Source organism: Cinclus cinclus, chromosome 18 (assembly GCF_963662255.1).
Source record: "Cinclus cinclus chromosome 18, bCinCin1.1, whole genome shotgun sequence".
NCBI classification, from domain to species: Eukaryota; Metazoa; Chordata; class Aves; order Passeriformes; family Cinclidae; genus Cinclus; species Cinclus cinclus.
The window spans coordinates 12,316,329-12,343,619 of NC_085063.1; the positions used below are offsets into that span (position 1 = coordinate 12,316,329).

The window sequence follows — 27,291 nt, forward strand, 5'->3', positions numbered from 1 at the left end:
TCTCAGAAATGTAAATAACTCCACAAAACACCACATGGGATATGTAAGCTTCTTTAATAATAATAAATTTATTAAGTGGCAAGAAGCCACTCTGCTTTGTAAACTGATTTTACTCAATCACAGTCCCTCTACTGTTTTCCTCATTTAACATTAATACATTCTGTAATTTGTATGTGAAACAATTACATAGAGATATGTTCTGAACCCCTCTTGTTGATTTTCACTGGTCAGAAGAACATTAAAACATGCGGAAACAGCACCTTATTAAAACTATAGGCCTCTTCTCATTACATCTCCTTTGCTGCTAAGCTAAATTTTCTCTGAATAAGCCAAGTCTACAGAGGTTTTTTTCTTTGTCCTGTGTTGAGATGTAGTAGGGCCTGCAGAAACGTCTGATAAAACCTCACATATAATAAGTAATTCAGAAGGCTTTGTAAGCAATAGCTACAGTTGCTTCTTCAGACTAGAGAGAGCTTCTCATGCATTAATGCACTTAGTTAGGTTTTGTGAGGAGCTCAGAGGAGGACATGGCCTCTTCCTGATATAGTTAGTCGAGCCTGGACTCTGCACCACTGATATCATTCAACAACTGTGTGCACCAATAATTTAAAAAAAAAGAAAACTAAACAATACATCAGGCTGTTTTTATCAGAAACAAGTAATAAATCTTATCATGATAGTAAAAAAAATAAAACAAACAAAAAGAACCCAATGGCAATTTCTGACATGTGACATTTCATTGCTTGAGAACAGATCAGTGCAAAGTGAGGTAACCCCACACCCTGGCAGGGCTGGGGCTGTGTCAAACCAGGCGCCGTCTCTTGGAGTCCCTCTCCATCTCTTCAGGGGGAGAGTCCCCATTGCACCCCAGGGGAGACACCAGGTTTAGCAAAGGGTCTTCAGAGGCCCCTCCAAACAGGGACAGCAACAAAGCTACACCATAGCCAGTAGCTCGCTCACCCTGAAACAAAACCAAAACCACACAGTTCACACTTGTAGGACTTGGATTAGTTTTAATTTGGCTACTCATCCAACAGCTCTGGTGGTCAGCAGCCACAGCCAACCCCTGCTCTGTGCTGCTGTATCCTCACTGCCACTGGAATCTGTCCCAGCTGGATTAAACCAACACATGAGAACAGAGCTCCCACTGACTTGTGGGTGGAGAGAGGCCAGCATTGTTCAGGGCAGGAGATCTCCCACCCAGCCTGAGCATGGGTTTGGAATATGAGCTGAAAAAACTAGGTTTAAAGAAAAAAAAAAGAAGCAAGTGGAGTGAATTGGCTTGGTTTTTACGAAAAAAAAAATACTATATGCAAGTTCCACCAAAAGAAGAAGAGAAAATATCTAAGAGGGAGCATATTTTTGGAAGGATGATCAATTCTGGTCAATCATCTTAAAAAAACATTGTTGAAAATGGAAGGCTGGGATTATTGCCATGAACAGAGACCAGGCAAGTTGTCAATACTCACAAAGATAAAGATGTCACTGATTAAAGTGGCCGTTAGAATATCTTACAACCAAAATGAAAAATACAAACAGATGAAACTACCAAACCAAGAAACTCGCAACAGAGACGAGTCAGTGCTTTCCTAAAGGACCCTACTGCACCTATTTCTGTCCCCCTGAACTGGATGCACACAAAGCAGGGCTCCTGCAGGCAGCAGCAGGTGTGTTTGCCCAGTCTGTGTGCCCAGGGAAGGGCAGGAACACTCACGGCATGCACGGGAGCAGCGATGTCGATGTGCACCCACACCCCAGGCCAGTCGAAGCCAATGTGAGAGGCAATGAAGAGCCCAGCACAGGAGCTTGGGGTATTGTCTCTGTCCTGTGGGAGCAATAAAAATAGAGTTGGTCTTGCAATCAAAGAAAATGTAAATGGTTCATTCTGCCTAGAGGAAAGGCAGTTACACAAATCTCGTTCAAAGCTTAACGAGTGGCCCTAAAACAGTCTTACAAACCAACCTTACTGTAAATCCTTGCTTAGTCCCTGGCAGCAGTGTGGCCCTGCTCAATTTCTCTGCTGCCCACACTCCTTTCTGCAGTGCTTTTGGAACCTCACTGCACACTGGAACTCCCAAATGAAGCAAAAGCAGCTGCAGCAATTCTGAGCCCTCTGTCCTCAGCTTCTTGGTTTCTGCACTCCCAGCTACTTTCTGGTGCTACATGATCTGAGCAATGCCCATCTTGATTTCCTAAAAGGTCTCCATCCAGGAATTTAGCATTCATTTAGAGCCACGTTTAAAAGGCAAGCAGCCCAAAGATACCTTTGCAGCAGGTCACCCTCTTTAAAACTGCCACTAAAGACAGCCTGCAGAGCTCCAGGTGAAAGACCCTGAAGACCAGGACAATTCTGGGCCATTTCTAACAGGTGCCCCCATGAAGAGCTTTCTGCAGGCCAGCTCACTGTCTAGAAAACACACATTTTTATGTAAGAGAGAAATTTAAAAGAAAAAATAAATCTTACCGCTACAGAGTTCTTCATATCAGCTACAGCAGAGGTAAATTCACTGAAGTGGAGCTCAGGGCAGTACACCAGAGGATGGACCAAGTCTCCACAGTTCCTGCCAGCTTTAACACAAGCCTTTTCCCACTCCTCATTATTTGTAAGGACAGCAGCATGGTATTTTCCTGTAGCAATTCCCTGGTGACGTAAAGGACAAAATCAAGAAGAAGTCACCTTTCACCACTGTTCATCAATATAACCTTGTGGAACACAGGAACAGGTGCTAGAAAATAATGGTATTAAATTTGTACCCTTGTACCACTCTGTGTATGACTCGAAATGGAAGCCATTTCATGGACAAAAAAGTCCTGATCAGTATTAACAAATCAGTTCTGGTAATTATAAATTGAATTGCAAACATGGAGTACTGTCCGCCTACATCAGCTGCTGATGTCATCAGAACACCACTTTTAATTTAAGTATGCAAAAATAAAGAAGTTGCATGAAGAGCAGAAAAGAAACGGAGTTCTAGATGTAAAGTGTTGTACCTGAGCTCCAGTAAGAGTGGCCATATCCAGAATGATATCAGCTCCAAGGTCTTTGCAGGCGTAAGTGACTCCATCAGCCAGAATCAGGCGACCTTCTGCATCAGTGTTATTGATTTCCACAGTTCTGGGAGCAAGAGAGGCCATGTCAGACTGGAGTGCCTCAGGCTGGAAGTCAGGACTCACCTGTCTGTACTAGAGTACTTCATAGAGCAGCCTCAGACCTCATGTGCTTCTCTTATTTGACTCTGCAAGTCTGCTGGGCTGCTACTCGCCAGCTCCAAGCAACCAGACAGAGCACACAAGGAAAAGGGAAATGACAGTGCCGGCCTCGTGGCAGGCTCTACTTATTGAGCCTGTGTGATGCCTTGCTGGGATTCTACAAATTACTGCCAAAGAAGTAACATCTATCCTTAAAAGAGATTCTGATCCATCAGTGGCCTGTCTTTGCTGCTTTGCCACACAGTGCAGCTGTAGAAGAACACAGAAAACTGGTTCTACTACAAAAACCACCTAAGTCTGAGTGTTTTAAGGAAATCGAAGCTCATGATACACATGTATTTTGATGTATATTTACACACCCCACAGGGAAATCTAAGCACATTTAAAATTCACTACTACGGATGTCTGAAATGCAATTATCAATATTTAGGGAAGTTGATTTGGGGACAACTTCACAATCTGCATGGCTCTCAGATTAACAGAAAAATAATGTTTGTTTTGTTTATGGGAAAGGGATAGATACAATCTTACTTTCCAGAGTAAAGAACATGAATGTCATCAGGTCTTGTTGCACGTGGTCCCACTGCGTTCTCAGCCAGACAAAAAACAGCATGAAGATTGTCCTTAAACCCCTGTAACAACCAGAGAGGAGAAATGGCTTTTGATTTATGTCAAACTCATTTACTGGGACTGAAATCACTGAGGGATTAAGACTTCTTGACAGCAATGCTGCAATTTTCAAAGAAGTCTGGTGGGGTTTTTGGACAGGTGGGTGGGTGGTAGTTGGGTTTTTTGAAAAATGTCATTCTTGCTGGGAGGCACACAGCATTTTTTACCTGTTTTGGCTTTTTTTCCCCCCCTCAGCTTCCTGCCTTCTGGTTTATCTCATGATGTTATAATTTTTGTTTAAAGTCAAATGTCTATGTGGTTATGGATGGTATTTTAAAATGGATGATGATTCTGTTATTTATACAGCAGTTGTATTGTGTGGAGAGATTCTAGGAACAGACAGGGAGTAAGCAGCATTTAACAAATGAAAACGTTGTTCTTCCTTAACTGGGATAATTAACATCATCAAATTCTGGGGGAAAACCTGGGCCAGTTTTACTCTTCATCTCTTGATAAAAGTCTGTGGCTGAAGAAATCTGGGCTTGCTGAATCAGCCCATATTCTGAAGTCTAAAGGGCAAAGGCATCAATCAAAACCTTTCAAAATAACAGGCAGCATTTAGAAGCCAGAAAGTAATTCCAGTTTCTAGCCCAGACCTTCCTTCCATGACCCAACTATTCACAGAGTCTCACTGCACTGCACTGGATTTTTCTCCTCCAAGAAAGACATGTTGTTAATCTACTGTCAAAAAGTGAAAATCTATTTCCAGTATCAGTTCCCTTTTCCTGCACCTCATTCTGCCTGCAGCTCTTCAAAAGCAGGATTCACTATTCTAACATGCAGGATCATGTTAACAAGAACGAAATAAAAAAATGTAAGTCTATGTTTTTCTCTTCTCTCTTGTATTGGAAAGCTCACAATGGAGGAAATGCACCTTTCTAGGAAAAAACACTTGTTTAATTTTGCCATCCAAAGCCCTTTAAAATCATGTTGTGTAACTGTTGAACAGCATGCAGGAAGATACTTTATGAAGACGGAAAATAACCTCTGCCCCCTCTTCCCACTGAGCTTTCTATCCAACACACATTTCCCACTTCAGTCTCTGTGACAAAGCACAGCTCAGTGAAGCTTCTTCCACCTTTCTTTTATTCTTCAATGCATAAAAAAAAAAAAGCCTTGAAACACTAGCAATAAATTCTTCCCACTGCCTGTCGGAACACATTTTCTGCAGGGATGTCATTTACAGGTCCTCTCACACAAGACTGTAAAATTAAGCAGTGAGTTCATTCTTTTGTTTTTACATATAAAGGCATATAAAGATTTCTCCAGCCTCAGTTTGTCCAAACACATCACTGGCAGTTTATTCACTGTTGCAGTAACTGTGTATGAACTGACAGATCACTTGTGCTCACATCTACTGTGACTGTGAATGGAACTTCTCTCAGTGCAGGCAACCACACACAAAACTACTCTGGAAACAAGGACTGAACCACTGAAAGGATGTCCCCCATCCCTGGCTATCCCAAAGTCTCCCAGAGCACTGCATTTCAGCTCCTGTCCCTTCCAGACCTCTGACATAACTTTCTGAAGGATTTAGTTATGCAAGGTAGTTATTGTGCCCGAGATGCAGCTCACAAATCTGTTTTCAATTTTAATTCCCAGCAGATAACGGTGAAGTTTACAATCTTTCCACATCAAACATGCTGTTAGGGCCAAGGCACAGAGCTAGACTATTGAGAAACAGGAATTTGGCACTGAGCAGCCCCTGGACAAAGCATCCATCAGATCTATGCATTAATCTGCAGCAGTAAATATTTTTTGAACTTTGGATACTCCTTGGAGGCAATAGCTGCTCTGTCAGCAAGACTTAGTCACTGGATTTGTGGAGAGGGCAGAGTTTTATTGGCAGCAGCCACTTTTCCCCAGCCTGCATTGTTAAAGTGCAACAGGAATATTCATTTGTAATTCTTCGTCTTTCAATACCTGGCTTCTTCTCAGCTCTCCCACTACTTTCTGACCACAGAAGCAAACCAACAAGCAGCTCCTGATGACACTAAAGCTGCTATTTCCTCACTAGGTTAATATTAGACGTGGCACAATATGTGGAATATAGAAAGACTTCATATCCCAGAGTCACTCATCCCCTTCTTTGCTAAGGTGACAACAGCTGCCCCAAATCCCACAGCTCAAACAAAATCAGCACTGGATAACTCAAGTATAGACCTGATTCAAGGAACTAGAAACCACTCAGTCCAGAGAACAAACCCTGCAATTCAAGGAAGACCCTTAAAAAAAATCAGCACTCAAGGAATTTCTCACAATTCTCAAGATCCCAGTAAAGATGTGAAATATTTTCCTGGAATAGCAGAAAGAGAAGAGTGGCTCAAGTTCACTAAGAGAAGTGGCAGGTCAGAACTTCAGGATTAGACAGGCCTGTCTCTGGGAATACATCCAAGCTCCTTGGCAGTGCTGGGATACATGATATCAATTAACACATTTTACTTACTTGCTTTACAGTGGCTTTGAAAGCACCCAAAATAGCAGCTGCTCCACCACAGTCTCGTTTCATTCCAGGCATAGTAGTCTGTTTAAACAGAACCATAGGATTTTTTTTTTTTTGTCTTTGAAAGAGAATTTCACAGTAATGCCTGCTAGAACCAGTGTTTCTGATGCTTCTGAGACTCTGGTTTTGACAGTGCTCAGCTGTCAACAACACTAACAAGGAACATGTGCCTCTGCTTACTGGTAGATCTGGTCTTGGAACTGAAAAATACTAAACCTGGGCTGCTAAACTGTAAAGAAAGTAAAAAGAAAAATGCTGTTTATAAGTTTCACACTGAGGCCAACTCCAATGGGTTTTGATTCCATCTTTGAAACCAGAAATTAAACATCTTTGTTCCTACTTTCTGCCTTTCAGCAGGTAGTATTTAAAGGGCAAAATATCACGTTGCTATTGAATTGCTCTGCAGTGGTCCCTGAATCCCATTTGGTCTTCTCCCCTGACAGTGTGTGTTCATATGGATGACAACAGATCAAGCGTTTAACTCAATAAAAAGGTACTTTTGTTTCCTACAGACATGATCTGAACTGCTGTCATCAGAAACCAAGAGTGTAAGCAAAGGCAGCAGTAGAACAAGTGTTTCTGTACCTTTCCCTTGATGCTGAGTCCTCCAGTGTCATACACAATACCTTTGCCCACCCAGGCAATGGTCTGTGTGGCACCATCTGGAGTGTGACTGAGAACTGCCAGGGCAGGGGGATGCAGAGCTGCCTTTCCAACTCCATAGATACCTGGAAAACAGAGAATTAAACCTGTGGGGAAGACAAGGCTGTGGGGAGCCCCTGTGGGTATTTTCTTGGAACACTATGGACAATGAAACAGTTTCAAAAATGTGCAAATGCAATATTACAATGGAGATGGCAAAACATTCCAGTCATCAGCTAGGAAAAAAGTGGAATACTCAACAACATGTACCTCCAAAGCCTCTCTCTTTCAGCTCCTCATCTCGGATAATGGTAGGAGTAATCCCAAGATCCTTGCCAACTTTTTTGATTTCCTTTATAATTCAGAAAAAAGGACACTGTCAGTCAATTATAAGGATACATTTGCACCTTTCCACACAAATGGGTACCCAGTTAAGGGGTTTTTGTGATTTTTGCACGCATACACATACAAACATTCACAATTTTGGGAGTGGTGCTGCTTTTCCAATGGCCTAACTCTACTGACACATCCTTGACTTACTGCAGCATGAAATATAAATTTGACCTTTAGGCTCTGCCAGTAAAAGAAATCTTCTGAGGTAGAGGACAACTGTTCACTCTACTGGCTCATGATGTAATAGGACAGGAATAATTTCATTCTCAAGAGCTTTCCAGATCTTTATGATAAAGCTCACTTGGAAATATGTCAACTGTCCCATAATTTCAGTAACTCTGGTCACCACCAGGTTTAAGACAAGAATCCAGTACCATGACCAAATGAAGAAATACTATTTTCAGCTTCCCAGTGCCCTACTCCAAGCTGTAAACTCTGCCTTCTTCCAACTTTGCACAGTTCTACAAAACACGAAAGGCCAAAGGAAGAGCCTGAGCACCCCTGGTTTGATTTTCTCCCCACTGCTGCCACACAGCTTTCACCGAGAGACAGCAACACTCAGGTTTGATTACTGCAGTCTAGACTTCCAATTAGCAACTCTCACTCATCAGGTGCATCACCAACCTCCAGGAAGTTGTCAGTGTTCATCTCGTTGCACGGGGTGTCCACGATGCGCGCGGCCAGCCGGACACCTTCAGTGGCACTGGCCAGGCACTGCCAACACAAGGGAGGACACCTGAGAAGGGGCTGGGCTTTGGCACAGCTTTGCATTCATCCCACTGCAGCCAACACCACAGTTAAACAATGGTCAGCCAAGCCAGCCATTATTTTTTGTATGTGTCCAACTTATCTTCCTATGCGCTTTAATTTCTAAGCAACTGTATTCCTTTACTCAGCAAACTGCTGTTGCAAAATTAGTATCTTTCTCCATTATCAAAGGGAGACCAAGAAGGCAGTGTGAGGTGGAGGAAAGAAAGATAAGAGGCAGCTAATTCAGGAAGTCACAACGAGCTTATGGGCTGTTGGGGTTGGAAACCTGCAGAGATTGTGTAATCTGCAACATGGGAAACTGCACAGTTTGTACAGGACAGGCAGAGTGGCTGAGGGCAATAAAGATTACTACTGTGAGATGTTCTATATGGCAGGCCCATGGGGAAGCTGGGAAATTTCATGTTTGTGTAAAACTGTTTCCTGATTTCTGTGGCAAAATGGACTGACCCTCACCTGGACTGAGCAAAAACTTATCTAAGCAAGAGTGGACAGAATCAAAATGGTCAAGCAGTCAAGGCTGTTTCCTTACAGAAGGATCCTCCTGGCACAAAGATTTAATTACCATGAACTAACAACTTGAAGCTGTAAGACCTGGGGGAAGGAAACTTTGCAAGCTTTCCCGTGGCCACACTACACTGAGGACCACACACAGCACAAGGGTGAGTCAAGATGGGTTTCACAGGAATCTGAGGTGTTGGACACTCACTCCTGCTGAGGTATCTGAAGTTTGGCTTGGCCAGACCAGCCTAAGGATACATTTGTATCCCAGCACACTCCTAAACCTTGGCTTGCTTTGGAATGGTGCCCAATTCCTGCAATTACTTCTGATTGCTTTACTGTCCCTAAAGCAGTAAGGACCTCCTCAGGAGCCAAGCTCTGTCTGGAGTGATTCCTTATTAGGACCATGCAGGTAAAAGGAGGTGCTCTAACCCCAAGGCCAAGCCCGAGGGGAGCAGCATGACTTCCAGAAATAAGCTGTGCCAGTGTTTGTGTTTCCAGTCCTCCAGAGAACCTGGATAATGGCAGCCTTTAATAAGTGCCTTGCAAAGCTCTGACAATCCCTGCTAGTCCTCACCATAAAATACCCTGTACAGTGAAGTAGGTGTAAAATACAACATGCCAAGGGAGAGGTTTAGATAAAAATGTCCTACCACATGCCTCTTCCATGCTCTGCATTAGCTGTCTGGTGCTGGTTGAATTTAAGGGGTGCAAACTCAGCTAAGAGGAAGCCAGTAATATTTTTGGCATTGACATCAAGGGAAAAAACAGGAGGTAGAAATAATTGCAGCTTTGTTTTTAAGTTAAAAATAACCCAAGTGGTTTGGAATCTATCTATCTGAAGGAACTATTTTTGACAGCAGCTATGCTTTTTCTGATTTGGGGCATGGAAAAATGCAGTGATCAAGAGTTGTACTCTCAGCACGCCTGTCTTTGCCACTCTGCTGAAAACTGGGCTGGCACCATTTTCTGGGGCCAAATCAGTTCAGGGAGTAGGGACCAAACACAGAGGAAAAGATACTGAAAAAAAATACCCTAAAGCTGTAATGCTGTGAATTTCAAATGCAGCAATATCAAACCCACTTTGTCAAATCCACTGCCAAAAATTTTAAGGCATTTCTGTAACTTCACTGACTGATCAGATAAGGAACTATCCATGTGTACTGAAGCACAGAACCTGGAGCACTGAACAGGGAGTTCCCTAACAGATTAACTGCAAACCTTGGAATGGCTTTTAAGTTTATGGATCTTGAAGAGGAATGACTTGGCATGCCAACAGTTACCTGGAGTTTCCCCTCTGTAACAGTCAAACAAGGGAAACAGTCCTCGATGTTCTGCCATTGAAAGATGACTTGGACATATTTCATGTACAGCTCATCTCCAAGCTGTTTTGTTTCTTAGGGTCTTGCTTCTGGCCACAGTTCTGCCAGAAGAACTCAGCCAAAGAGGTACATCAGACAGAAATAGCAGAGGCCATATGTGATCCCTGTTAGGTGACTTTTAGTGACATCAGTGTGATATTCACCTGAACAATCACACACAGCTTTTGTCTGGATAGGAAAAAAGTGAGAAGCACACACACTAAAAGCAGTGTAATATTAAAGGCTACAACCAGAGCTTTCAGCTGTGATACATGTGAGAGAGGAGACATTTTCTTTGTGCTGTTTGGTGTTTTCCACCCCTGAAATCTAAATTCTGAATAACATCCCCAGCATCTGCTGCAGTAGTATGCTCACTATTTCTACTCACAGATGCTGTGAACCGATCAGCTTCAAGGAACCCTGAGCTAAGATAATTACACAACACCTGTTCCAGAGGCAGCTTGAGAGAGATGCATTCGCGCATGCAACAAACTGAAGGAGATGACCGAAAACCCCCAAAATCTTACTTTCAGTGTTGCCAGTTCCATTGGTCCGTTGTTTTGGCCAACCAGGAAGAATTCCACCACCACAGTTTTCTTCTCCGTGCGTCTGGAGGCGCTGGACCGATGTGTGAACAGGGGGAAGGCCCTGGCCAGGGCACACGCGGAGGCGAAGACTTCAGAGCGCTCACACACCATCTGCAACAGCAGCCAGCAGCAAAACATGTCACACACCACCAGGTGTGGAAAGATGCACTTAAAGGGATCTGTTACCTGGGGTATTACTGGGGAAGGAGGGAAAAGAGGAGCTGGGTGGGAAATAACCGAGCGCTGAGTCAAGACAAGCTCACTCATCGTGTTTTGCATGGACAGAGAGGCAGCGTGAAAGTACCCCAGTGAACTGGTCCAGTTCATTTCCCCTATGGAAATTAATTACACTGCTGAAATTAGTTCATCCTTAAAAGGGAGCTGGGCTGCTGTAATTATATCACTGCAATTAACACAGGTTAGCCTACAGACCAGGACCAAAAAAAGGCACAGGAATCACCAGCATGTGCTCAAAACAAATGTAACAAAGACAGAAATTATATGAGAATGTGAAGGCAGAAATCGTATGAGAACGTGGCTAATATTAACCCAAAAGTTTGTTAACAGGTAGATTCTTTTTCTGAAGTTCATTATAGAAATTACTAGTGGAATGCAGTTTTGGTTGAACATTTTCAAAGGCTAAAAATTAAGCAGAGTTATTACTCTTGCAATAAGTTTTCCAAGTGAAGAGTACTATTAAATTTTGTCACTGACACCGACTGTATGAGTCTTCTCTGACAGCCCATACATCTGCTATTAATTGGAGAACCTACAGGAACAAATGAATTCATCAGAATTTAGAAGATGACCAATGACCTTCATATAGAAGATGACCAAAGAAGACCAAGAGCTAGCACTGCAAAGGACTCACACTGGAGCATAATTTGCATCAAGACTTTTAAAACTCACTGAACAACACAAGCAAGGCGCTTCTCATGGGTTCTGTGATACAGACATAACACCCTCCACTCAGGCTACATCAATCTTCTGAAGCATGTGCTGACATCCCAAATCCTAGCTTGGAAAAAGCCACTAATGGTTCATTTTGCATGGGCATTCCTTGTTGAAGATGTTCCGTACAAATCCAGCCTTAATTTCCTCCTCCTAATGTGCTTGAGCATGCACAAGCCACTGCAGCCAGGTCTTGCCTACACGTCAGTGCAAAACCCCTCATGTCAGTGTAATTATATCAGTCAAACTTGTCCACCTCCAGTCTCCTTGGAGACAGCTACAACCCGGAAAAGTCGAGAAAACACTGGCTAGACATTTCACCAGAAGCATTTCAGGAGACACTCACAACAATGCATCTGTTGACCCCCCCTGGCAGGCAGTTCCTGACCAGGCGGGTGATGAACTGCGCTGCGGACGGGCTGTTGTGCCGGCTGACCCTGGACGGCAGCGCAGCCACCGTGGCATAGTTCAGGTACAGGGGACAGCTGTCCGTGGGGTTGGGATTCAGAGTGCTCAGAGCAGACTGCCAGATCTGGGGAGAAACGAAGGATTTAAAGACAAAGAACTGTGCCAGACTTTCCTTCCCACCTCAGTCCTGCTGTATTAAGGCAGTTTTTAATGACAGGAGTTTAGGTTCTGGAAACAAAGAAACTGTGCACAAGAACCTCTGGAGCGAAAAGAAACAGGAAATTTGACAAACCTGTTCATGAATCAGAAAATACAAACGTACTTTCCTTTACAAGCATCACCTTTAAGCCATATGAATTGCAATCTAAACCCACACTGTTTAGTGCACAGGCTGGTTCAGAGCTTTCTTGAGACAGTTTTCCTAGTGATAAATAGGAGAACTGATTTACTAGCTCCGAATTATTATTTCACATAGCAACTTAATTAAAAACAAATAAAACCAAAAAGGGTAAATATTGTCTTAAGAGACTGGGAAACCCTGCATAAAAACCCCTGCCAAACATCTAGCGACCTAAAAGCCGCAAGGCAAAACGTTTATCATTCTACCACAAGCCATCACCACCACTAAACAAACAGGTCCGCAGCTCCCACCGCAGCGGCTGCGGGCGGGGAGGGGGCTCTCAGCGCTCACTGCAGCCATCCCCCGTCCCCTCAGAGAGGGCAAAACGCCTTTTCCCTCGCCGGGCTGGGCACAAGGGCTGCGGGAGCGGCTGCCCGGGCGGCCCCGCCGCAGCAACAGGCTCGGCCCGGCCCGGCCCGGGGGTACCCGGGGCACAGCGGAGCTCCGGGCCGGGCCCAGACCGGGGGCTGCGAGCCGGGGCGGCCGCCGCTGGTCCCACGAGGCCCCGGGGCCGGGCGGACACGCGGCGCGGGGGCCCCGCGGGCGCTGCCGGGCTCTGAGGGGGGCGCGGACCCGCGGCGCGGCCTCACCTCCTCGGTGACCCGCGGCTGCAGCTTCCCCCGCAGCTGAGCCCAGGGCAGGCGGTGCAGGTTGTGCAGCTGCCCCAGCACGAGCAGCGGGCGGTTCTGCGGGTCCGCCTCGCCCGCGCTGGCCTGGAACTCCAGCTGCACGTTCGCCATCTTCCCGGCCGGCCCGGCCGCGCCGCCCCGCCCCGGGCCCGGCTCCGCGGGGCGGGGACGCGCCGGTGTCGCGGCAGCGCCGGGCACGGCCGGGGCAGGCTGCGGGCACGGTGCTGGGCGAACGGGCCTTGCCGAGAGCCTGTGTGCATAGTGCACGCAACCACACGTGGCGGGTTGGAATACAGTAAGGTGTTTATTCTGGTCTTTTTGTAGTCGCCAAGCGCCTCCTATTAATGTTTGGTCGGCGGGCGGTTGTCAGAATATGGTGATTTGGAAGGAGCCCACAGAGATCATCGAGTCCAAGCGCTGCCCTGCACAGACGCCCCGACGATCCCAGCCTGTCCCTGGGAGCGGGGCCCGAACGCTCCTGGAGCTCGGACAGGTTTGGTGCTGAGACCATTCCGTGGGGATGCTGATGCTCACTGATGTGCAGCCAGGAAAGCCGGGAAGGTCTGTGCAGTCTTCCACCTACGCGGGAAAAGTGAATTCTGATGTATATAATGGAAATACACCTAAAAAGAGAAACAAAAAACCCCCAAACCCAGGCTCAATTAAAAAAAAAAAATCCTTAGAGTAAGGTCTTTGAAGGGACATCACAGAAACTTTATTGAAAATAAAGTTGTAGGAACATCTGTTGCAGAGGTCCATCATGCATCCTCACAAACGGGACGGTAACTCAGTATACAGGCTCCAACTTTAAAGCGTCTCTTTACTGAGCCACAGAAAATACACTGCTGTGGGTCTGCTGTTATCCCAGTAAAGAAGATCAGCGTGGGAGTGAGAGGACACACAGCTACTACTTCAGGATTGAGACATTCCAAAGATTTCTCCAGGGAGTAAGCTCTCAATCATCGAGTTCAAAATCTGCTGTTCCTGATGCTCTAAGAGTCCAAAACCAGGACATTCCCTGAATCCACAGCATCTGCAAAGCAAATAAAACGGTAGGAAACACTCACCTAACCCACGATCCATTTGTTGCACTTAAGAGCAGCAGAGAAGGGTCCTCGTGAAGGGAATGGACAGAGGAAATCAATCTTATCTACAAAAACTCCCCGTCAATGTCCCACCACCAGCAGCTGCAAATGTTTCTGCTTGTCTGAGCCTCAGCAGAAGCTGCAGCAAGGACCTGTCTTCCAGTTATTGATCCTCTACAAGTATTCATGGAATTAAGCCAGTAAAATATAATCTTACACAATCTATCATAATTAATATGCAAAATTATAATGAATTCATTTTAATGAGTTTTGTTTAAGGCGGCGGTTTGGTTTGGGTTTTTTTAAATAGTAAGCTTATTTTTTCCAACAAAATCAGTTTCACTGTCACCTATCCAAGAACTTATTTGCAAGGCTGTACCAAAAGCAGTTTCCAAACACTTTAACAAAAGAGTTAAGACTCCTTTGTGTTGTGGTTCATAAAAGCAGACCTTAAATCAATGCAATCTAGGCAGTGAATATGGAATTAAGTATAGACATTCCAATTTTTAGCACATTCCGAAAATCAGCAAGCAAAAAGACAATTCTTTCGCATTACTTTCCAGTTTCAAGACAAATTTTGCAGTAAAAATAAATTTGCTATTACAGTGTTTTTACTATTGTCCTTTTGGCATATAATTAATTTCTGTTAAGCTGCAGCTCATTTTTTGCACGCTCACATGCATTTTAATGGAGAAACTCTGTACAAGCCAACAGTTTTACAGGCCATTTCCCACCAGCTGAGGAGACACAAATCCTTGGGAGATGCTTTAGCAATGCTGTTCTGTTCTTTTGTAAGGAGTTTGAGTTTCCATACAGGCTGAGAACAATCCAGCACCCATGAAGACGCCCCAGGCTGAGAGAGGGTCCCAGCTTTGCCTGCAGCAGCTCACAGAGATTTCCAGGGCTGGGCAGAGGCTCAGGCAGGAGGCTCAGGCAGCTCCTGGAATACCTGAGGAGGCAGCAGCTGCTGTGGCTTTGCTTTCATTGCCCTAAGGCACAGGCAGATCCCCTTTTGTGGGGATACCCCCACAAAGCACAGCATCAGGTCTGATGGAACTGTTGGCAGTTATTCAGACTGACTCAGAATAAGCCACACACCAGCAATGATTTAGAATCCAGCCTGTTCTGAGTTTTCTTCCTCAGTGGAGTCAAGCTTCAATAAATTCCAGCTCAAGTTACATAGGACACTTGATACCTGAGTTTAGCCTTGTTAAAATGCATTTCCTTGTACAGAATTTGGGTAGAAAATAGGTAGCCAATGGGCATAACTCATGGGAAATAACTCTTGACAATGCAAATTACACTGTGCTAAATAAAGTTACTTTAAAAAAAAATTCACATTACTGCCACTTTCATTTATTATGATGAACAGAAACATGTTAACATCACAAAAGTATGTCTCAGTTTATAATTAAAAAAAAAAAAGAAGAAGAATTGCCCAATTAGGTTGGAAGTGTTTTATTACTTCTTTGAAACCATCTGCCATGATAAAATGTCAAAAGCACCGGTCAAGACAGAAATAAATAACACGATCTCATGTTAGACAGAAAGTTGCAAATACAGTATATTAAATTATAGCAATTTGCTGCTTCACACCAAGTGATGCAGACAGCATGAGGGAGACAGTAGTTTTACTCATGATCATTGAAAGATCTATCACCAGAACAGGGGAGCTGCACACCCAACACAAGCCTCATTCTTCCTTTCATCAATTTACTTCATGAATTCAATGAAGAGTTTAACTGGCAGTTTTGGTGGTTCAACATCCCCTTTCTCTAGAGGTAACAAGAGTGGTACAAAGCTTTTCACAGGCCCCACAAAAAGCCAAGGCTTTCATGTTTTTGCAGTCTTTGCTTTCAGGTCCATCCCCTGAAAATGGTCAGTTTAAAGCCATGTCTCAAGTCCTCTTTAGCACAGAATAAAGAAACTCAGGGCAGGCAACAGATGCAACTTCAATATCACAGTGTTTTGAAACTGCACTTCTGGGGCTTGGAGCAGAGCATCTCTCTGCAGGTCTGTGGGGAGCACTTGTATCAGTCAAAAAATGAAGGAAGTTACAGTCTCTTTGGGAAAAAAAAACCAACAAAAAATATATAAAGGCAATAATAAAAATATTAAGACAAGGCCTCTACAATTGCACACCACTTCAGGCCTGAATTAAATTAAGAGTATTCTATTACTTATATGTTGCCTTAATTCCTGTTGTACAGCCTGCAGCAAAGTTTTCCACTGAAAAAAAGCAGTGAAAGCCCCAAATTCTCCACTGAAGGCCTTGTAACATGTCACTTGCATGACATCTCTCATGGTCAGTAAAAGACCATGAACACATCCTCTCCTAGACAGACATTTGAAAGAGAATTTTCTGTCAGGGAAAATGGATGTAGTATCTACTGTAGTGAAGCCACTTCTTATACAAAACACATAACCCATATGGACAAATGCACTGTAAAATAAACAACTTATACAGCAGCTACAGTTTGAAACATCCAAGACCCACTGCAGCAGGCCAGAGAGATTCTCTTTTTGGGTTTCTACTCCATTTTTTCAGCTTAACCTCACTGCTTTAATGTACTGTCTGTACTTTAAAATAAAAAATATAATGCATGAAAAAATATGATCATCCCAATGAAGGAAAATCATTCCCATGATTACTCAAGCTCAGAAAATTTTTTAATTAACTGAACATGTTAAATTATGCCAGTGATTACATCTTGTTATTTACAAGATCAAGTACCACTGCTTCTTACTAATGGTGCAGTATCTAAATTAAGATCACAGGAGTTGGATTACGTTCTGGTTGCTAAAAGCTTTCCTTTTTAGCTGTCTATCCAGTTCTTTGGAGTTTTTGAGTCTGGAAGAAAGGGCATTCAATCAAGCAATTCTGTGTCTCAACAAATTTTATATCCAGTCCCATTGACTCAGTAGCATGGTTTAAGTTTGAAGCCTGTTAACAATTATGACATAAGAATATAGAAGACAACACATTTTTGTTCACAGTAACACACTAATTACTGTAGTCACTGGTAAACTTCAATTTTTAATTATTCTTAAGTACTGTGTTTCAAAATACCTCTGCATAGAGCACCATTTTTTTTTTTGTGTGGGAGCATCAAATTTCCTGACATTTTCCATATAATCCTTACAAACACCTCACAGATCACCAAACTTGCACTTTGAAGAATTCTACAGAAACATTGCACAGACGTTGTACCACAAGGGCTCGTACATTCAAAGGCAGCTTTCTGGAGTGCAGGTCTATCCATTCACATTGGGGAAAAAGTTCACAGAAACTCCAAAAATGAGAAAATGAAGCAAAATCTAGTGTGACTTTACACCGATAAGAACAACAATAAGGACAATTACTATAACAAACAAAATTAAAATAACTAGCATCTTCCGATTCTTCTTTTGATATTGCTCTGCCTATAAACAGAGAGGAAAGAGTTAATAATTAGATTTCTGCAAGGCTGAAGTACAGACCCTTGTTTAGTTAAAGAAGGCAATTCCCACACAGTAACTCTGATCTGCACCAGAAGCTCCAGGGAAGGTAAATGTGCACTGAAGTCACATCTAACCGTGTTAAAGACTGTTTGCTGAGATAAGATTGTTGTATCATATTTGAAGGGTATTAAAATTCACAACAATCTTCCTTTTTTAATAGGCACATTTGTTGTAGCTGGTCAGCTGTGCATTTTCATTTAATTTCAATTAGAACTGAAAACTTTATTTTTGAGTTGGTTCTCAAGTTTTCTGCTTCACTCCTTCTTTCTTCTAACCATATTTTCTCATCCCTCTCCTCCTTTTCCCAGGAGAATTAATAGGACACAACATAGAGAAAACTCTCCAAAAGCCAAATGAAAGTCTACTAACAGAAGCAAAACAAAACAAAGCTTGCATTTTGTTTTTAATTAATAAAGCCTTCAAAATAAACCAAAACAAAAATGACCACAAAACTCTGATCTGCTGAGATCAATGTTTTAAAAACTTTCCAGGTGTTCATAGCAAAAGCTTCACCTTAAAGCAAGAGGCTGGACCTGACATCTAACAAGTGTCAGATGGTAAGAAAAAACTTTAATAATTATACTTTCTGCTCACATGACTGAGATAATCTTTTCAAACTAAAATCTGCAGTGAGGTACCCAATAACCAACCCTATTCCCAAGTGCCTGGCTTTTCAAATAGAGAAGGAATTGCAGACAGGTCCCACCAGATCAGCAATATAAATATCGAAGCACATTGGTTGGATGCCCAGAAAGTCATTTAAGAAATTAACTGAAGGCATCAAGCATGACATTCACAGAAATTATATGGAAAGCTCCTCCTACAGCACAGCTGGACATTTCATACTGTACAGAAGGAATTTCTAAAAGGGACAATGTCCAATTGAAAACTGACTGAACAACTTAATACCTATTTAATTATAAAAGCTTATTAGATATGCAAAATGGCTTAAGTATTCCATTAGCTTACCTTATGCAGTTGTTTTAGACCCTCTTCAGTTTTCATACATGACTGTTCAATATTATAGTCAATTCTATCTAGAACTGTTCCCTAAATAAAATGGAGAAAACAAGCACCAAATTGAACCTAAATGAACTTCATAAAGCAAATGTTATCATAAGCAGCAGAGTAATTAACAACACTCACAGCAAACAGCTATGAACTATGTAAACAATGAACTTTCAAAGGACCAGTTGGGATTTTATTAAACAACTTCCTTGCTCAGTTCCTAAGAGCAGCTTTGTCACCATCTCACATTACATCCCTAAAAATCATCTTGATTCCAGACCAGGTGCTTTTGGCTAACATATTTACCATAAACTGAAACTCTGGGAGGAATAACCACAAGAACTTTGGCTTTCTATGTTTTTGGGTTTTTTTTAAGTCTAACCCATAAGTGAATTTTAATTCGCTTATTTTCGTTAACTCAACTTGTGGCTGATTTCAAGCAGAGGGAACCTGAGCATGAAGAAGTAAATTAGAAAAAGTGAGTCTGGAAGCCTTAACACTGCATGGAATGTCCCATTTCTTACTAATACTGTGCTGTCAGTGTACCTGTTCTACTATCATTGCTCCCAGGTCCCTAAATATTTCATTGAGATCGGAGATTGACTGCACAATCTGACGGATTTCTCGTTCCCTCTCTTCCACCATCAGTGTGTTCTGCTCCACCAGTGCCAGCTGGTCATCTGTAAAACCCTGTTGAAATACAAGATTTACATGTTGAACTACTATTAACAGTATGAAAACATTAGAAATTATTAAAAGGATAAGAAGATTTCATAACTCAGATGTTTATAATCTGAGAAAATGCAATTCATATTGAATTTGTGTAATAACAACTTACTCTATCATAAAGTGTATCATCCTCCCCATCATCCATCAGTGGGACTGAGGTGTCAAAGAAGTGTTTGGACCTTTCTTCTCTATTCTTCATACCTGTAAAAGACAAACTATGTTTGAGCATGATATTTAAGCACACATTAATCAGGGTAAGGTCTGAAGCACCAGATAAAAATGCACAAAAAAGGAAATCTGGGTAGTAAATGACATAAATCACAATATTTAAATTTTAACTGCTGGGGTCACTATTTAATGAAAGCATAACAAATTCAACCAGACTTGCAAGACTGATTAAATTAGCTGTTATGTTCCATGAAGTTAAAAAAGTTTGGAAAGTTAAGAGCCTTAAAGTGTCATCACTCCAGGCTATTTTGTAACAAATTCTCTTAGGAACACTCCTTGTCTGAAATGTGATCTTCAGTTCCACCCCTGCCATTTATACCACAGGAGGAAGAAATACCAATATTAAATTTAAAAATAAAGTTTTTGTGGGTTTCTTTCAAGAATAAAATAATTTGACTTGTGTTAAAACAGAATTCAACAAAATTTTACTTTTAAACAGTAAACTTCCCATCTGTTTATGGATGCAGAATTTTAACTCATCATAGACTAGCTCTTAAGCTTTATCTATCACAGCCTGCCATTTGCAGCAGTTATGGCTGAAGACCAGTGGCTGCTTCACCAATGTAACAGATGCAGCTTCGCAAACCACAGGTTGAGAAGCACAATGCATTAAAAATGTGGATGGATTAAAAATGGTTGTGTTGATATGCTCAACTGTGCCACTTCTTTAGCAACAAGAAAAAGAAGTAGAACAAAGCAGTTTGAAAATGGGCTGTGAACTAGAAACTACAGTTCTATCCTCTAGTCCTGTGTGCATCACTTAACCCTTCTGTGCTTCAGCTTTCCCAACCAGGAAAATAAGCACACCTCAGTGAGTGCTTTCCAGAGAAGGGGCCCAGGCACTACTGTTACATCTCTTATGCTTACGTTTGAGATAGTCAGACTGTGCATGCCTAAAGTTGGTGGAGAGGTCCTGAAGGGACTGTGCTAAGGAAGACACTACATTCCTGAGAACACGTGCTTCTTGTTCTGTACAAGTACGTGACCTGCTCTGCAACACCTGGACTGCTCTCTGACACCTGTGGAATAACTGAGAAAACAATTCCATTAGTGGAAAACCATACAGCAGTACACACATTAAACAACACATTGCAGAAGTGCCACATTGAAGACTAATATTTTGATTTCTACATTTTTAAAGTAATTTTAAATTTGGCCCGTGCAATGTTTAAAAAGATACGGAAACAGAACATAAATGAACAAATAACTTCAAGGTAGCAGAGTAATACAACTCCTTCTGACCAAAGATATTTGCTTCATTACAATTAGCTGGATTGCAAGCCTCAGAACAGGCATCTGCAGATACAGATTTCTCCTAGATAACTGTAAATTTGATTTGATTAATCTGCCAATCGTATTCCAAGTAGAAAATCAAACAGGTAAGGGAAAGAACAGGCAGGTTTGACTTGTTGGGAAGTTCAGAGCAGAGCCCAGGACTTCTGGCTTGCTCCAACACTGATCACACAAAAGAAATCCTTCCTAAGAGGATTGTCTCATCCTAATGCATTAAAGATGTGCCAGACTGGAGGTTTAGGACACAAAGCACTCTGTACCTGTGTGATCTCCTGGGTTGTTATTTCTATTGCCCGTTCCTCTTCACTGCTGTCATCCAGTGTGGGTCTGTTCAGATGTTTATCATGAAGACTGGCTAATTCTTTCATCTTCTGTTTAACCCTGGCAATATCATACTGAATCTAAAGCAGAAATTCCAACAGGAAAAAAGGGAATTAATTCATGCTTCAGGGGAAAAGGCTCCGACAAAAATCATTGAGAGAAATCTGTAACATTAAAGGCAGACCAAATATTACTAAAAGCCACATAAAAAGCTAAGAAACTGAATACTCTTAATAGACTTTGAGTTTGCTACTTTTTTACACCTACTCATTAATCTTAGACAAGACTGTTGCTTTCAAATACACTTCATTAGGTAGGAATAATTTTTTTATAATTATACAGCATCACAGCAAGAAGATTTAGCCAACTTCCAAAAAAATAAATGAAAACTCAGGTCACACCTTCAACTCTGTCAGAAACTGAATAGCCTCAACTCAGCAGTAGAAGTTAAATGCCATGCTTTCAACCATGTAATTAAAAATAAATCTGTAAGGATGATTATGATAGCAGTAAAAAGGAGACCAAGCATCTTTCTGCAACACTGGGTTCTGTCCACACAATCTGATGAGCTAACATGCGTTCTGAGTGTACAGTTTAACAAAAGGATTTTCTGCAGGTCAAGAATAGCTTCACACTCCAAATACTGGAAAAGGTTTTTAACTGGATGCTTCCAGAATCATTCCCTTGTGTTTGTCCAAATATTTCCATAACTTGCAAGGCATCCAGACTGCAGAGGTAGGAAAGTTCTCCTGCAAGAAGACACTAATGTTTCCTGTTTTCAAACAAACTGCCCATCTCTACCATTTTAGGGTCCATTCAACTGGACTCCTCACCAGCTTCAAACAAAAATTCAAACTAAAATTCTTATTTGAATCTTTCTTCCAATACTATTTCTGCTACAAAACAGACAGAATGCAAGTGGCAGCACTAACAAATCCCTCAGTGGGAAGTCCAGCTGTGGGCTGGGTGTGCCAGAGCACAGCACTCACCTCGTCTGCCCCATCCACCCATTTGGGAGGCAATCTCTTTGTCACTCCGATGGCAGCCTCGGGATCCAGGCTGATCCCTGACACCAGGGCCATGCGGTCATCAGCCAGCTGCACAGGGGACAAGAGACAGCTAATTAGCTTGGTTCTAATTAGATCCAAATCCTTGAGCATCAGAAAAAATGCATGTATACCTTCCCGTGGAAATTAACCTCAGAGATGTGTTTGATCAAATATCTCATCTCCTGGTTTGTCCCTCTGTTCTAATGACACCCTCCCACGTCCTACAGCAACTCAGAGTTACTCTTAGAATAAATTCTTAGCGAATTTTCCAGAAGGAAAGATGGTATTGCAGTGAGAATTCAAGTAACTCTCATGTTGGTACATTTCTACCAGACAACAATTCAGACGCAATGTTGCAGCGCAGTTCATACTGGGCCTGGCAAATTTAAAAACTGCACTTGGGAAAATCTCAGAAAAAATATATTTATTATAACTGCTCGTTTTCAAACAATGTTATTTTGAAGAACAAACACTCTGGCAAACTGACATGCAACTCAAATGGTTACATTACTTAGTAAGTGATAATTAATTTGTGCTAAACACAAACAGCCAAGGCAGTACTGGAGATGATACAGAATGATACCACTTACAGTATTAACTAATTATTTGGGAAAGCTTTCATACAAACACTTCCCTCCCTAGTTTCTCCCAAATTTGTAATTTTCCTTTATCAGGCCTGGAAAGTTTTGTGGTTCCATACCCCCTGCCTTTTTAAAAAACAATCCCCCTTGCTTCCTGAGCAACTCTTTCTTGAAAGCAATTTCTTTATCCCTGACCTTATCTTCTGATCAATAAAGTTTGCATAATTTATGCACAGCATTAGGAATAGTTAATGCCTTCACTGTGCAAAGTCACCCCACCCCATGTGTGCACAGTAAGCCAGACTGGTTCATACATTTATTTATTCACAATATAACATCACAAAATGCTTGATTTCTCTATGCAGCCTGTCCTACTGAGCACAGACATTTCATCCTTTACAGTGAAATTCTATAAACTATAGCAGAATAAAGAAAGAATATTTTAGCTCAGTGATGTAGGCTTGATGCACCATGGCAGAATAAAATGTGAAAAACAATACCTCATCCAGCTCCTGAAGTGATTTGTGGATCCCATCAGCCCCATCCAGTTAGAGACAGCAAAAGATAAAAGGGAAAAAAGAGACATAGGACAGATATAGGGCATGGTCAGTTGAGAAAATACTGATTTATTTTTAAAGTATGATTGTTTACCAAGAAGAAACAAACTGGCTTTTAAGACATGGTTAATCAATAAATACATCATGATATTGCATTTTAAGTCAGCATTTTGCTTAATGCACCAACTTTTAAAAGAAATATTTCAGTTCCTTGGTAAACAGCAAGAACATAAAGAGATCAAGTGCAGAGCTTGGTTTGTTTAACCAAGTAATTGTACAGTGAACTTTCTAAATATTGAAATGTCAGGCAGAAAATCTGCAATAGAATACAGTGAAGAATGACAGCAAGGGCAGTCTGACTGCAGCACTCAGCATCCACTGGGTTTGATTATGACTGGGGGGGGGGGGGGGGGGGGCACAGAGAAGCTTTTTTAGGACATTTATTGACAAACACCCCAGTTCTCAAACAGAGAGCAAAAGACAAAATGCAAAAGCAATTGTTCAGTCACTTCTGTACACACTTGAGCTGTGCTCTGCTTTGAGGGAACCTTAACCCTGCAGGGATCTGAAAAAATACACAAGGACACCTAACTGCACCTTCCCTGTCCATCAGTTCTTGCACTGGGGAGGGGATGTGTCAGCAAAAGGATATTTCACTCCAAGATTAACAAAGTCAGACCTAAAACTGGACAAAATACCTTTGGTTTAACAAAGCAGCATCAGGTGATTATCACTTATGAGATTCCCCAAGCTTTTGGAAGAGGATTCTACTGTTAAAGATGCTGCTTTGACTGTCTGACTTTAGGAATACAATTCCTGACCCAGTCACAGCAAAGGATTTCCTGAGGAAAAAGCTGGAGATGAACTAAGGGAAGCTGAAGTACTGAGAGCTGGAATTTGCCACCCTGCCCAGATGACATGAAGCAGCTCTGCCTGGGGGCACCACCCAAGGGAAACCTGCAACTCTGACAGTGACAGGCACCTAAAACCATGAAAGACAAACAGCTCACACTGACAACTCCACACTTCTTGCTGAAACAGTTCACTTGCAGTGACTGTGGGACTCTGAAATGCCCACCAGGGCCAAAAATTACTCCTTTCACCCATCTGCAGAGATGGACAATTCCTAGTCACTGAGAGCCTCCACTGCATTTGAGTGAGCAGCCCAGCAAAAACCTTAAATTAAGGTTAACAAACACTGCAAATAAATATTTGATGCAGGTGCTAAATGTTATTGCACTGGCTGCTGAGCAAAGTGAAGTTTCATTGTTCTGAAGTAGTGAGTTCAAAATATCACTACTTTTTCTTGGTGGTATTTTAAAAAACCCAAGGATCTACACAAGTGACATTAAAAACTGAACAAGGACTAAATGCAGAGCCAAAGTACACATGTAAAATACAAATTACTGTTGACATTTCCTGTTCTGCAAATGCAATTTGATACACAGTTTTTATTAGACACAGGTATAATAAAGTTAGCAAGGAACAAAGACATTGACAGCAACAGGAAGCACTGCTTTTCGTAACAAAAATGCGTTAGTGTAAAGCTATTTAGAGTGATGAGACTGCCAACAGATATTTACCGGTGGCTGTGGCAAATAAATGATAAGTTTAAACAGAAACTGTAAAAACCTGAGCAGAGCTGACCTGCCAAGCTGCTCAGCCCATCACAACCTGACTAGCTCAAAACCTAGAAGTTACAGAAACTGCCTCTGAACCAGTAACTAGTTACACCAGAATCTACTGACTCCCCTCTCTCACAAATGTGTTTGAGTATTATTTGTATTCAGGGATTAAAAAAAAGGGCAATGAACATCAGAGCAAGTTATGGAGAAATTTAAGCAACGGGAATAAACTACACCAGTGTATTTTAACAGTGCCCATAGTGAGGTGAATAGAAGAGATCCGCTTTATGAATTTGTTTCTTTTTATAGGAAAGGCGGCATCAAAAAACCTCCTGTCAATGCTAGCACGAAGCTGTTAAAACAGTAACTGAGTTATTATGCACGCAGCGAACAGAGATGCGAGCAGCACACTCAGATCTCTTCTATTCCTTTAACGTGAAGGAGTGGGAAAATAGGAATCAACAGGGTGGGGAGGGAGGGGCAGAGGGAGGAAGGTCGGGGGACGGGGGGGTTTGAGGAGAGGGTTCAGGGGAAGAGGGAACCGGGGCGGGGCACGGCCGCCCGGCAGCCCCGGGCGCGGCGAGTACAGAAGGATGAAGGGAGGAGACTCACCGCAGCAGCCATGCTACGTGAATTCAGAGGGCTGGAGGAGCCGAAACTACTCACTTGCTCGGCCAGCAGCTGCCGGCTCTGCACCGCGTTGTTCCGCAACAACAAGAACGCGTCCGTGAGACGCCGGGTGGCCATGGCCCCCCGCCCCGCCGGGCCCGAGCCCGGCCCGGGACCCGCGGCAGACGCGGCGGCCGCCCCTCAGAGGGTCGGGGCGGAGACCCGTCAGAGGGCCGTAAGCGGGACCGCTCAGAGGGCCGGGGCCGGGACGGCCCTGGCCGGGACCGGGACACCCCGGCCCGGGTCCCCGCGGCCGCCGGGCGCCGCCATCGCCCCGGCCCGGACCGGCACTTCCGCGTTGTGCAGCGCCCGCCGCCTTCCGGCCGGCCGCACTTACCGCTCCGCCCGGCACCGCGGCCGCGACAACAGAGTTCCGGTGCTCCGGGGGCCGGGAAAGCAACACCCACGGCCATGTCCATGTCCATCCACATCCCCATGTCCATGTCCATCCACACGGCCATGTCCATGTCCATGTCCATCTACACGGCAATCCCCATTTTTATCCACACAGCCACCCCCATGTCTGTGTCCATCCCCACGTTCATCTTCGTGTTTGTCTCCAGTCCATCTGAAGGTCCATCTCCAGTCCAGCCCTTCATCCATACCCACATCCTCGCCCACATTCCATTTGGTTTCTTTTTTCTGAATCCCTCCCACCTCTTGCCATTTGCTTTGCTTGCAGTCACTTTTCTGTTTTCCAAACAATGACATGTGGCTTTATTTTTTTTTTTCTTTCTGATCCCAGCCATTCAAAACCCATGATGTTTCCTGAAAGTGAACAAACCATTTAAAATGACAATATGGGGCTTGACTTTTCAGAAGAGACTTTTCAACACGGTGACTAAAATAACTTTTTGCAGCTGCTCTGTCAGTCCCAGTGTGGGGCAGATGTGACACGAGGCTTGGGCACCCCATGCCTTTATTCCAAGGGACATCTGCCAAATCCCCCATGGAAACAGCAGTGGCCACTACCCAGCACAGCCAGGGGAGCTGCTGCCCACAGATCATCAAGAGCCTGCCTCGCTTAAACCCTCAAAACCCTCTCCCAAACCAGCCAGTATTTACACATGTGGTAGGAACAGGGACTGTAATCACAACCACGTTTTCTGGAAATGTTATCTCGTTTTATTTAACCGCCTGGGCAAACTTGTACTGTGAAAAATAGGGGGAAAAAAATTCCCCTCTGCTATTATAAGACATTTGAGGAGTTTTCTTGACTAGCCCTTCTGCCTCAGCGGGAGAGACCTGAAACTTGGAATTTAGCAAATAAATAAGCTCCAGCCATACAAGGCCTAGTGCACGCGTTTCATTCTTCGTGGTCTGGTGAAATCTGCTTTCAGTTTGGCTGCCTGACAAAGGCTTTTAAAATATATGTGTGTGCTTCATTTCTTCATGCTAATTTTTAATCTACTGTAACAATTTTTATACTATGAGAACAGCTAATGACCTTCCTGCCTTCTCCTGGCACTGCTGCCGTGGCTGGAGGTCAAGAGAAATTTCTCCTGCCATTGGTGGTCTCGCCATGATCTTTGAGAAAAAACCTCTTGGAATATCTCATTTGGATGGAGAACATGAACCCAGTAGGAAGCCCAGTGTGCTGGAAGTTGGTACACAGCAGTAATT

At 43.0% G+C, this 27,291-nt stretch overlaps 2 protein-coding genes across 6 annotated transcripts; both read right to left on the reverse strand.

Annotated features, from left to right (window-relative positions):
• Positions 1-48: 48 nt before the first annotated feature.
• On the reverse strand, positions 49-13,133 carry NPEPL1 (aminopeptidase like 1). Its single transcript, XM_062504776.1, has 12 exons — positions 12,984-13,133; positions 11,932-12,117; positions 10,575-10,745; positions 8,042-8,131; positions 7,295-7,376; positions 6,968-7,110; positions 6,326-6,403; positions 3,742-3,842; positions 2,992-3,115; positions 2,465-2,641; positions 1,715-1,825; positions 49-961 (listed from the first exon to the last, which is right to left on the reverse strand). Exons 1-12 carry the CDS (start codon positions 13,131-13,133, stop codon positions 803-805), a joined length of 1,572 nt encoding a protein of 523 aa, XP_062360760.1. The 3' UTR covers positions 49-802.
• A 1,337-nt stretch (positions 13,134-14,470) lies between these two features.
• On the reverse strand, positions 14,471-25,906 carry STX16 (syntaxin 16). Of its 5 annotated transcripts, none has more exons than XM_062504783.1 (9): positions 25,615-25,906; positions 23,318-23,329; positions 22,177-22,284; positions 21,127-21,267; positions 20,441-20,603; positions 19,455-19,546; positions 19,163-19,306; positions 18,578-18,658; positions 14,471-17,530 (listed from the first exon to the last, which is right to left on the reverse strand). In XM_062504783.1, the coding sequence occupies exons 1-9, from the start codon at positions 25,744-25,746 to the stop codon at positions 17,426-17,428; spliced, it is 978 nt and encodes a 325-aa protein (XP_062360767.1). In that variant the 5' UTR covers positions 25,747-25,906; the 3' UTR covers positions 14,471-17,425. The 5 variants fall into 5 exon arrangements, with proteins under 5 accessions (XP_062360767.1, XP_062360766.1, XP_062360770.1 ...); XM_062504782.1 differs by having other exon boundaries at positions 25,612-25,906; XM_062504786.1 differs by having other exon boundaries at positions 25,666-25,904.
• Between the last annotated feature and the right edge of the window lie 1,385 nt (positions 25,907-27,291).